The sequence below is a fragment of the Chrysochloris asiatica genome, unplaced genomic scaffold, assembly GCF_000296735.1.
Source record: "Chrysochloris asiatica unplaced genomic scaffold, ChrAsi1.0 scaffold00424, whole genome shotgun sequence".
In the NCBI taxonomy this organism is placed as follows: domain Eukaryota; kingdom Metazoa; phylum Chordata; class Mammalia; order Afrosoricida; family Chrysochloridae; genus Chrysochloris; species Chrysochloris asiatica.
In genome coordinates this window covers 1,041,837-1,053,903 of record NW_006408942.1, presented here as the reverse complement: position 1 = coordinate 1,053,903, position 12,067 = coordinate 1,041,837, and the positions used below count along the sequence as shown (strand labels likewise).

The 12,067-nt window shown below is 46.7% G+C and overlaps 1 protein-coding gene across 1 annotated transcript in view; it reads left to right on the top strand.

The window, feature by feature from the left end:
• Positions 1-4,105: 4,105 nt before the first annotated feature.
• The window catches only part of AHRR (aryl-hydrocarbon receptor repressor), a 109,096-nt gene continuing 101,134 nt past the window's right edge, over positions 4,106-12,067 (top strand). The window contains exons 1-2 of the mRNA XM_006876905.1: positions 4,106-4,170; positions 6,814-6,995. Coding sequence (XP_006876967.1) covers positions 4,109-4,170; positions 6,814-6,995 — 244 coding nt within the window. The 5' untranslated portion in view covers positions 4,106-4,108. The remainder of the gene's footprint in view (positions 4,171-6,813; positions 6,996-12,067) is intronic.

Sequence of the window (12,067 nt, the reverse complement as noted above, 5' to 3'; positions counted from 1 at the left end):
ATCCTTCCTGTTTGTTTCCAAGCTTTGCATTCCAATCGCCGGAATGATCAATACATCTTGATTGCATGTTGGATCAGTTTCAGACTGATGAGGGTAGAATTCTTCAATTTCATTGTCATTGGATTTAGTGGTTGGTGCGTAAATGTGAATAATTGTAGTGTTAACTGGTCTTCCTTCTATACCTATGGATATTACTGTATCACAGACAGTGTTGTACTTCAGGATAGATCTTGATATGTTCTTTTTTCATGATGAATGTGATGACATTTCTCTTCAATTTGTCATTCCAAACATAGTTAACCATGCGATTGTCAGATTCATAATGGCCACTACCAGTCCACTTCAGCTCACTCATGCCTAGGATATTGATGTTTATGTGTTCCATTTCATTTTTTAATTTCCAATTTTCCTAGATTCATACTTTGTACATTCCATGTTCCAGTTATTAATGGATGTTTCCAGCTGTTTCTCTTCTATTTGAGTTGTGCCCCATCAGCAAATGAAGGTCCCGAGAGCTTTATCCTATTCTCATCCTCACGGTCAACTCTTTGAGGAGGTAGTTCTTCCTCAATTGCATTTTGAGTGCCTTCCAACCTGAGTGGCTCATCTTCTGGCACTTTATCTGACAATATTCTGGTGCTCTTCATCATATTTCAGTCTTCAATATTCTGGTACTGACAGTGTTCCCTTGCTCTGTTTGAATGACTCCTTTTTGTCCTAAGTATTCTGTAATACTCATTCTCTACCACGTGGTCCTTACTTTGCCATGATCCACACAGTTGAAAGCCTTTGTGTAGTCAATACGTCTCTGGTATTCTCTGTTTTCAACTAAGATCATCTGATGTCAGTAATGATATCCCTTATTCCCAATTGCTCATTTGAATCCAACTTGAACCTCTGGATGTTCCCTGTCAATATAGTGTTGCAGCTGTTGGTTTTTTAAAAATTATCTTGAGTAAAATTTTTACTTGCATGTGATATTAATGATATTTTCTGATGATTTCTGCATTCCGTTTGGTCACTTCTCTTGGGAATGGGAACACATGTGGACTTCTTCCAGTCAGTTGTCTAGGTGGTGGTCTTCCAAATTTCTTGACATAGATGAGTGGGTGCCTCCAGTGCTGCGTCAGTTCACTGAGAGATTTCACTTTGTAGTCCGTCAGTTCCCGGACCTTTGCTTTTTCTGCTAATGCCTTCAGTGCAGCTTGGATGTCTTCCTTCAGAACCCGGGACTCTTGATCATAGACTCCCTCTTGACATGGTGAACATCCACCATTTCTTCTTGGCACAATGACTGTGTATTTCTTCCATCTTCTTTCTATGCTTTTTGCATCATCCAATATTTTGCTCAAAGTGTACAAATAATCTATTGAAGTCTGCTTTCAAGCGTCTTGGGAAGATACCTAGGAATGGCATTGCTCAGTCCAATGACCATTCTGCATTGAGAGGTGTGTGTGAAATGGTATCTCATTCGGATTTTAAATTAAATTTTCCTAGTGCCAAATGACACTGGCCACCTTCTTCTATACTTCTTAGCTATTTCTATACCTTCTTTGATGAAATGCCTATTCGAGTCTTTGGTCCGTTTTTTGATTTGCTTGTTAGTCGTTTTATTGTTGAGTTAGATGTAGGTGCTCTTTATATATTAAGGATATTAAACCTTTATCACATGCATGATTCCTAGAGATTTCTTCCCATTCCAATAAGTTGTCTCTTCACTTTCATGATAAAATCTTTTAGTAAATAAATGTTTTATTTTGGTGAAATCAAATTGATTATTATTTTCTTATTTTGCTCCTGCTTCTGGTGTCATGACGTGGTTCTGTAGGGTAAGCACTGGACTGCTAACTGCAAGGCTGGCAGTTCAAACCCACCAGTTGCTCCTCCAAAACCCTACACAGTGTCGCTGTGCGTTGGAACGGACTCGATGGCATTTAACAATGAATGGTTTGGTGTCATGCCTAAGAATCCATTGTCCAAAACAATCAAATTGAAGGTTAGTCCCTGTTTTCTTCTAAGAGCTTTTTTGTTTTAACATTATAATTAGGTCATTGATCTATTTTGAGTTAATTTTCACATATGATATGAGCTCTTGCTCCAACTTGATTCTTTCACACGTGGAGATCCAGTTGTCCCAGCAGCAGTGTTAATAGTTTTTGTTCCATGTGTTTGGAAGCTCTGTTGTTAGGTGGTGCACATTTAGGATTGCTAATCTTTTTGGAGAATTGAGATTTTTATCATTATCGAATGTCTCTTCCACCAATCATCTGTCACTTTGTCACACTGTGGTGGTTTGTGTGTTGCTGTGATTCTTGGTTTAGAATCAGGAAAGTTGTAGCCTTCCATCATACTTACTCAGTCTCTATATTGAGCAAATCATCTGAGAAACTGGATTGTATGAGGATTGGAGGAAAACTCAACAACCAGCAACATGCAGGTGACATAACCTTACTTGCTGAAAACAAAGCAGACATGACACATTTGCTGACATTCCAAATATAAAGAAAATAAAATTCCTCTCCTTTGGACCAATAAACAACATCCCAATATACAGAATTGATGTTATTAAGGGTTTTCCTTCACCTGGATCCACAATGAACACTCAAGGAAACAGCAGTAAGCAATGTATTGTATTGGGAAAATCTGCTGCAAAAGACCTCTTGCAAATGTTAAAAAGTAATTATGTCACTTTGAGGACTAAGGCATGCGTGACCTAAGCCATGGTAATTGAGATCATCTCATACACATGTGAAAGCTGGACAATGAATAAGTAAGCCCAGAGGAGAATCAATGCATCCAAATTGTGGTGTGATGAAGAATATTGAGTATCTCACGAGCATCTGGAAGAATGAAGAAATCTATGTTGGAAGAAGTACAGTTGGAATGTTCCTTAGAAGTATGGAAGGCGTGACTTTGTTCATGATATCAGGAGGGACCAGGCCTTGGAACAAGACATCGTGTTTGGTCAGTGAAATGGGGAAGACCCTCTATGAGGTGGATTCACCCAGTGGCTGCCACAGTGGCCCAGCGGTTGGTTGTGAAGATGATACAGGAAGGGCTGTGCTTTGCTCTGCTCTACGTAGGGTTGCTATGAGTTGGAAACAACTCAATAGCACCTAACAACAGCTATGTCCCTCTGTATCCCTGATAATGCTCCTTATTCCCAAGTTTGTCTAATGTCCATGTAGCCACACCAGCTTTCTTCTGGTTAATGTTTGCATGGTGAATCTTTCCCATCCATTTACTTTTTGCCTGTGTCTTCACGTTCTAAGTAGGTGTCTTATCTGCAGTGGGCCCAGGACACATCCCTGTTGTTATCTGCATGGGGTGGAAATTATGTGTCGGAATCTGTCCCTCTTGCAGGCTGTGAGGACTGGAGACTCCTTACTCCCTTTGCTAAGTCAGAGCTGACCTAGTCGGCACGACGCTCACGACAGGGAAAAGCCAGGTTCTGTGGCAGGAGGACACTCTGCCTCAGGTGACAGCCCCATGGGTGGTGGTAAGTGAGCTGTGTGCCCCTGAGCCCAGGCCTACTGCTCAATCAAGTCCAGCTCGGCAGAGTTGAGTTCGAGGGCTTTGGAGAGAAGAGGAAGCGGCTGGCCCAGCATTACAAGGCCACAAGGCACAGACAAGGAAGACAAGCAACCACGGAGACCACAGGGGGGAAGCAGCAGCCTCGTGGGCCTTCTGTGAGCTGATGAGGCATTTTTGAGAACAGACTTCCCAGCCTCTGGCCCGAGACACCCTTGTAGTAGGCCTTGTATGTCTCACGCTCAGCTCTCAGGATTGTTCCTGCTGAGCGTGTCCCAGAGCGGGACTTGACTCCCCGCCTGAGAGTGATGATGTGCTGGCGGGCCGTGAAGGCCATGCCGTGGGAACCACGGTGGGAGGGATGGTGGTGTGTCCTTCTGGATTCTTCCACATGCTTTTGACACAGGTGTGAATGGAGGTCACCACATGGGGCTCACATGAAGGTAGGGGGCAGGGCCTTGGCCCCCAGCTCCTGGCTGTGTGTACCAAGCACCCAGTGACCTGGAAGCTATGACTATGCTTGTCTCCCTGAGCACAGCTAACGTGATGCCTCCTTTCTCTTTTAGGGCCAAAGACGATGATCCCGCCGGGGGAGTGTCTATATGCTGGGAGGAAGCGGAGAAAACCTGTTCAGAAACAGTGAGAACTTGCATTTTCTGTTTGCCTTTCAGTGAAAAAGTGGGTTGTAGGGATACAGTGTGGTGCTGTAGGATAAGTACTGGACTGCTAACCACAGAGTTGGCGGTTCAAACACACCAGCTGCTCTGTGGCACAACAGCCAGAAGGTGGGAACAGTTGAAGCTGGAAGAGAAATGCTGTCTTAGCAACAGCGAGTTCCATGCACAATCAGGCCTTTCTGCGCACGGGTGTCTTTTGAGATTTCTCTCAGCAGTCTCTTTCAGTTCTTGCTTGATTCAGTCATAGGTGTTGGATGCTTTTGGTGCCGCAGGGCTTCCTTGTATACTCGCCTTCACCTGAGCTTTCTTCTGCTCTACATGAGGTTGCTATGAATAGCCACCTATGCCCACCCACCCATCTCATCTGAGCACACTAGTTGCTCCCCCTAACCTTACTCCTCTGCCTTGGGAGATCGCAGCTTCTTCCCGGAGAGTTTATACTTTCCCTTGGACTTGAACCCACAGCTGGCTCAGAGGCGTGCCACCCTATACATGCCCACGGACCCCTTGCCACCCTTCCCTGCTCCACGGGGAAGGGAAATGAGGGGGGTGGCTGGGCATAGCATGCTGGAGGTGTTCAGAGGGGCTCTCAGAGAATGAGGAGAACTTGCTGAGTCCTTCCGACACCTTCAGCAGGTGAGAGTCATCCCCTGGGTGCCCCAGTTGGAAGACCTGAAGGGGAATGATGGACTATCAGGCACATGGTGCCATTTCCTGTCTGGGGAGGCAGGTGGGTGGCGTAGGGAAGGGTAGAATTGACCCGGGCTTGTGGCTGGCCTGCTCAGGGGTATAGTGAAGGGGCAGAGTGTGTGGGCAGAGTGTGGGGACTTGGGTAATGGACCCATGTGGGCAGGGGGACACACACAGCTGCTGAGAAAGTAACAATGATTTTGTATTTTGAACTCATGGAAGTATAAATCGGTAAGCAGAAAGCCCAGACTGTCCATGTCAGTGTGAGAACGTGATTTGAACTCATAGATAGAGTTGACACATTACACAGAGGTCAGAATGAAAGGGGAGCCCATCGGCTCCCAGGACTTCTGGAGAGCAGGGAGCCAGATCGCAAAGCCGCCATAGCCGGTCAGGGTGCGCCATGTGCGGGTGCCCGGGCAGCCCAGCCTCGTGATGAGGGAGGCTGGCAGGCTGTTGTCACTGGGATGTGGCGCCTTCACAGATGCAGGTGGAAGGGCTTCTGCTAGTGAGAGACCCGAGACCCTGCAGCCATAGGACCTCCCCGCCCTGCCCCCCCATCCCCAGGGATTTTCTGGATCAGAAGCCAAAAGAGAAACACACTTGGCTGCTTCTTTACTCTCTTTTTTAATGAGGAAAACTGATAGAATAATGATATAAAGAAGAAATCAAGTGTAAGGCCGTTAGCTAGGGTGGGTGAGTGGGGTCCCACATCTGGACCACTGGTCCCCTGCCCAGGACTGCAGTTTGAGCCCCTCCTCAGAAGAGTCACTTGGTATTCACGGGAGGGCAGACAGACACAGTGGGCTTGTGTGGCCGAACCAGGCTCAGGTGTTGCCTGAAAGAAACCACCTCCTGGGGCCTTGTGGAGGCGATGGATGTGGAGGGCCTTTGCTGTGAAGGGAGCTGGGAGTTGGGCTAGCGCTTGAAGTCTCTCTGTACTCTAGGGGTTGGTTGTTTCAGCTTTGCTTTACTCACATCTATGCCTCACTTTCTTGAAAGAAACATAATTGTTTTGTGTTCTGGGTTTTAAAATCGTCACCCTGAGAGTATCTGTGGATCCGACCGAGCTGTCCGGGCTCCTGCTTGCATTCAGGCAGACTTTGTCCCTGTATGCCTGGTGTCCTGTCTGCTTGTCTTCCTGTGAGCTGGGGTACAGAGGAGCTTCTAGGGGACCTGTCTGCCGGAATGGCTCAAGGAACACCCAGCTCCAGGGTCATGTGTCATTTCCCAAGAGACGTCTTCTCCCAGGCAGCGCCAGGGGCAGGGTGGGCTGAGGAGGAGGACTTCACCCCCACACTGAGCGTGGCATTATGGGGACAGTGGCCCCCAAACACCCCACCCTCAGATGAGGCCAGGCTTGGTCTGTGGGCCTTTGAGCTGAGGACAAGGCAGAGGGCCTGAGGGTACGTGTACTCTGCTCTGGGTCTGGAACGTCAGTCTTTTCTCCAGGCTACAGTTTGTGTTGTTGTTGTTGTTAGTGACCCTATCTAGGGTTTCCGAAGAGCAACTGGTGGGTTTGAACTGCTGACTAGTGGTTACTAGCCCTGTGCTGATCCGGGACTCCCCGTCTAGGAGGTACGTTAACTGGCAGGTCTAGCTGATCTGGGCACAGGGTCGGCAGGCAGCAGGTCCTATCCTGGTGACCAGGCCTTCGTTCCCGCTGTCCCCTCCCTCTCCTGGAGACAGAAGTCACTATCCCAGTCCTGTGTCCTCTCTGTCTGTCCATCCCGAGGGCTCCCTGTAACACCCGGCCACGTGTCCTCACCGTCTGTCCATCTCGAGGGCTCTCTGTGGCAGCTCCGAGGTGCATGGGGTGGGACCCATGACTCCTGCTGTTAGGTTTCTGTCCTAACGTGGGCTCTGAAGTGGCTGGAAGGGAAACCACCCGTGACGCAGTTTCATTTCTTCACAGGAGGCCCACCCTGGAGTCGGAGAAGTCCAACCCTTCCAAGCGACACCGGGACCGCCTCAATGCCGAGCTGGACCACCTGGCCAGCCTCCTGCCATTTCCACCCGACATCATCTCCAAACTGGACAAGCTTTCTGTCCTGCGCCTCAGCGTCAGCTACCTGAGGGTGAAGAGCTTCTTCCAAGGTAGACTTGCACGATACGAGTGTGCCCGGTGTGATTAGGTGAAGTGCATCTCAGTGTTAGTGACCCATCCTCTCTGGCTGTTCCAGCTCACCCCCAGAAGTCTCTCCCAGAATATAGGACCCATCTTGTGTGCAAGTGGGCTTCAGACACACCCTCAGTCTGAAGCCCCTCTGTGGGAGGGCCTGGGTATACACTGTGAGGGTGAGGAGGAGCCAGTGTCCAGCTGCTGACCGCTGGTTGGCTGACCCTCTGTGGCACCGCTGTGGGCCCTCCTGACTCTGTTGCCCCAGGACAAGTCTCCTGAGAGAGAGTTTTATTACCAGTGAACGCCAGTGAAGTCGGAACTCACAGAACCGTGAGCTGAGCTCTCCGGCCAGCAGGGGAGAGGCATTCCAGTAGGCAGAAGGGGGTGATGAGAATGGGTGTGGGGAGGTGGGCTTCGCCCTGGAGGGCTCACAACTGGTGTCTGCACAGAGTGGTGGTGGGTGTGCATGCAGTTCTTGGTGGGCCGGGTGGGGACCCAACACCTTCCCATGTAGAACAGCATGGGGCCTCTGCCTCCTCCCAGCCTTCATTCTGTGGGGTGGGACCACACCCACGCCTTGCTCATAGTGAGGTATAAAGCAAGGGTACCCCTGCCAGCCTGGGTGCCTCAGTACCCCCATCTGTGCAGAAACACCTGCTGCGTCACCTCCGAGTTGGGGTGTTCAGCTGCAGCTTGGAGGTCCACTTTAGGGAGCTGGGCCTGGGGTGGAGGCAGGGGGCTGGGTACTGGCCCTAGAAAATACTGCCCTCTGGTGGGTTCTGGGAGAAACGAGGGGGCACGGCTGAGGGGCAAGGGAGGACAGGGTCCGCTGAGGTGCAGGTGATCTTGGCTCCCCTTCTTTGCTGTGTCTGGGCCCTCGTCCATCACCTAGGAGGAGGAGGCTGGGCAGGGTCTGGGCTGTGACAGTATAAACCACGTATTTCCAGGCAAATGTATCTGAAGTGCGTGTCCAAGCGCGAAGCGCGGGTCCAGACTCAGGACTGGGGGCGGGCTCTGGATTTGGAGGCCTCCCTGGTGCTGGTGGGTGTGTGCAAAATCCAGGCTCCACAGTTAGAGGGGGTGGGAGGGACAGTGGGTGGGATCTGCCGGGCTGGGTGGGGCCACCCGGGCTGGACTTACAGGTCTAAGTCACCGGAGTCTCATCTGCCCCTCTCAGGAGGTGTCTATGAGGAAGGTGCCCCCTGCTCCGTCCTGGGTTCATCCTCAGAGCTGGGACCACCTGAACATGGTTCTTCTGTGTTGTCAGGGTGGGGTCTCTTTTCAGGGCACAGGGCATAAAGGCCCCTGCCCACAACCGCGTAGCCCCATCACCGTGGTCCCTGCAGTCCCCTGTGGCAGCCTTACTGTCCACACATGACAATGAGTGAGGGAGGTGACAGGTGAGAACAGGTATCTTGGGAGGTGGTTTCGGGCCCTCCCTGGGGGGTATCTATCCTCTGTCCATCTGTCCAGTCTGCTCTGCCTGCCCAGGTGTCTGTGAGGTGGGTGTCCAGACTAGCATCTGTGCCCCAGTGGTGTCCTGCTCCCAGTCTATTTGGTGTTGCGGACCCTGTGATGATTGCATCCGCCGTACCCAGACCCTTCACTGCCTGCTCCCTCTCTGCGTGGCTGTGGCCTGACCCCCAGTTGCAGCCTTGGTTGCACGTCCCAGGGTCCACTGGGGGCGTGGGTGTGGGGCTGGGGACTGCTGGACCCTGTGGGAAGACCTAGTCAGTGCTGAGAAGTATCCCATGGCTAGTGGGATGTGGGGGACAGGGCAGTGAGGAGCTGTGCAGGATGGAGGGACACAGGTCCCTGCCGTGGCACCGGAAGTGAGTCATGATTGTGGGTCACCTTTGTGGACAGGTTTCTTCTCTGTGGTCTAGAACCTACACTGGTGTGTGGTTGTCTTCTTTCATTTTTTTTCTTTGTTTATTCCTTCTTCTCCACTTTTGATGAAGGACAAACAACTAGAAAGAAAAAAGATACAGAAGAAGTAAAAAACACAACCATACAATTTGACCTCAGAGACATATGCAGACCATTCAACCCAACAACAGCACAATATACATTCTTCTCCAGTGCACATGAACAGCACAGTCTCCAGAAGAGACCATATGTTAGTCCACAAAACAAACATCAATACGTTTTAAAACAACAAGATACTGCAAAGCATCTTCTCAGACCACAATGCTATAAAACTAGAAATCAAAAGAAAGATCAAGGGGCGGGGGAGGGGGGATGAAATACTTGGAATTTGAATAATACCCTGCTTAAAAGCTACTGAGTAATAGAAGAAATAAAAAAAATAAAAAATTTCCTTGAATCAAAGGATAATGAAAATACCAAAACCTTTGGAATACAGTAGATAAAAGTAGTGTTCAAAGGGAAATTTATAGCAATAAATGCACACATCAAAAGAAGAAAGAACCAAAATCAACACCTTAACCCAACATCTTCAACAGTTAGAACAAGAGCAACAAAGTAAGCCTACTGCCACCCAAAGAAAATCAATAATAAATTTAGAACAGAAATAAGTGAAATAGAAAACAGAAAAACAATAGAAAGAATCAACAGGACAAGATGTTGGTTTTTTGAAAGCATTGATAAAATTGACAAACCACTGGAAAATTTAACAAGAGAAGATGGAAATCACATGAATAAGAAATTACATGGTGACATCACAACGGAACTCTGATAGCATAGTGGTTACGAGTTGGGCTGCTAACCTCAAGGTCAGCAGTTTGAAACTACCAGCTGTTTTGTGGGAGAAAGATAAGGCTTTCTGCTCCCATAAAGATTTGCAGTCTTGGGAAACCCTATATAGGTTGCTATTCATCAGAACTGACTCTATGGCACATAACCAACCAACCAACCATGAAGAATTGTATTTCAACAAATTTGAAAACCCGGTGAAATGGACACATTTCTAGCACACACGACCTACCTAAACTAACACAAACTGAAGTAGAAAACTTGAACAGCCCTATAACAAAAAGAAGAAATTGATAAAGTCATTAAAAAACTCCCAACAAAAAAAGTCTGGGCCTAGGTAATTTTATTGGTGAATTCTACCAAACATTCAAAGAAGAGCTGACACCAATTCTAACGGCACTTAACAACAACAACAAAATCCCTGATGAACATAGATGTAAAAATTCTCAACCAAATCCTAGCCAATAGAATCCAGCCACATGTAAAAAAAAATACATCATGATCCAGTGGGATTCATACCAGATATACAGGGATGGGTCAATATTAGAAAATCAATTAACCCATCATATAAATGAAATGAAGGTAAAAATCACATGATCATATTAATCAATGCAGAGAAGGTATTTGAAAAAATCCAACACCCTTTTCCTGATAAAAAAAAATCAATAAAATAGGAAATTTCTCAACACAAATAAGAGCATATAATAAAATCCAACAGCCAACATTGTCAATGGAGAGAAACTGAAGCCATTCCCCTTTCAAACAGGAGACAGACTAGGATGTCCTTTATCACAGCTCTTATTCAATATTGTGTTGGAAGTCTTAGCCAGACTATAAGACAAGAAAGGGAAATTAAAGGCACACAAATTGACAAAAAGAAGTAAAACTCTCTCTATTTTCAGATGATATGATCCTATACATACAAAATCCTAAAAACTCAGCAAGAAATTTATTGGAACTCATTGAAAGATTCAACAAAATGGCAGGGTGCAAGAGCAATATACAAAAGTCATTTAAATTCCTTTATACTAATAAATTGTTGTTTGAACAGAACATGGGAACACTGAATGGTTTAAAATTAGGAAAGTTGTGCAGCAGAGTTGTATTCTTTCACCATACTTATTCAACCTGTATGCTGAGCAAATCATCTGAGAAGCTGGGTTATATGAAGAAAAACCTGGCATCGAGATTGAAGGAAGACTCATTAACAACCTGCGATATGCAGATGATAGAACCTTGCTTGCTGAAAGTAAATAAGACTTAAAGTATTTACTGATGAAGATCAAAGAGCATAGCCTTCGGTATGGATTGCATCTCAATGTAAAAAAAACAAAAATCCTCACCACTGGACCAATAAACAACAGTCTTATCAACGGAGAAAAGATTGAAGTTGTCAAGGACTTCATTCTTCTTGGATCAACTAGTCAAGAAATCAAACAACGTAATGCATTAGGCAAATCTACACAAGACCTTTTTGAAGTGTTGAAGAGCAAAGATGTCAGTTTGAGGACTAAGGTGCGCTTGATCCAAGCTATGGTATTTTCAATAAACTCATACGTATGCGAAAGCTGGACAGTGAATAAGGAAGACCATAGAAGAATTGATGCTTTTGAATTATGGTGTTGGAGGAGAATATTCAAAGTGCCATGGGCTGCCAAAAGAACAAACAGATCTGTGTTGGAAGAAGTGCAGCCAGAGTGCTCCTTGGAGGCCAGGATGGCTAAACTTTGTCTCTCATACTGAGGACATATTTTCAGCAGGGATCAATCGCTGGAGAAGGATATCATGTTTGATAAGGTGGGGAACATCAGAGAAAAAGAGGAAGACCCCCAGTGAGATGGATTGGCAGAGTGGCAGCATTGATGGGCTCAAGCATGGCAATAATAGTGAGGTTGACCCAGGATCAGGCAGTGTTTGGTTCTGCTGTGCATAAGGTTGTTATGAGTTGGTACCAACTTGATGGCACCTAACAACAACAACAACAATAAAGAACTCTAAAAAGGAAATCAGAAGACAATACAATTTGCAATAGCAACCCAAAAGATGAAATACTTAAGAATAAATCTAACCAGAGAAACAAAAGACCTATACAAAGATAACCACAAAACAAGACACCAAAAGAGACCTACAAAAATTGAAGAATATACCATGCTCATGGATAGGAAGACTTAACACTGAACTGCCCCAAACAATCTAAAGATACAATGCAATCCCAGTCCAGGTTCCTACAACATGTTTAAAGAGATGAAACAACTAATCACCAATTTCATATGGAAAGAAAAGAGACCCAATAAGCATACCATTACTAAAAAAGAACAAAATAGGAGGCCTC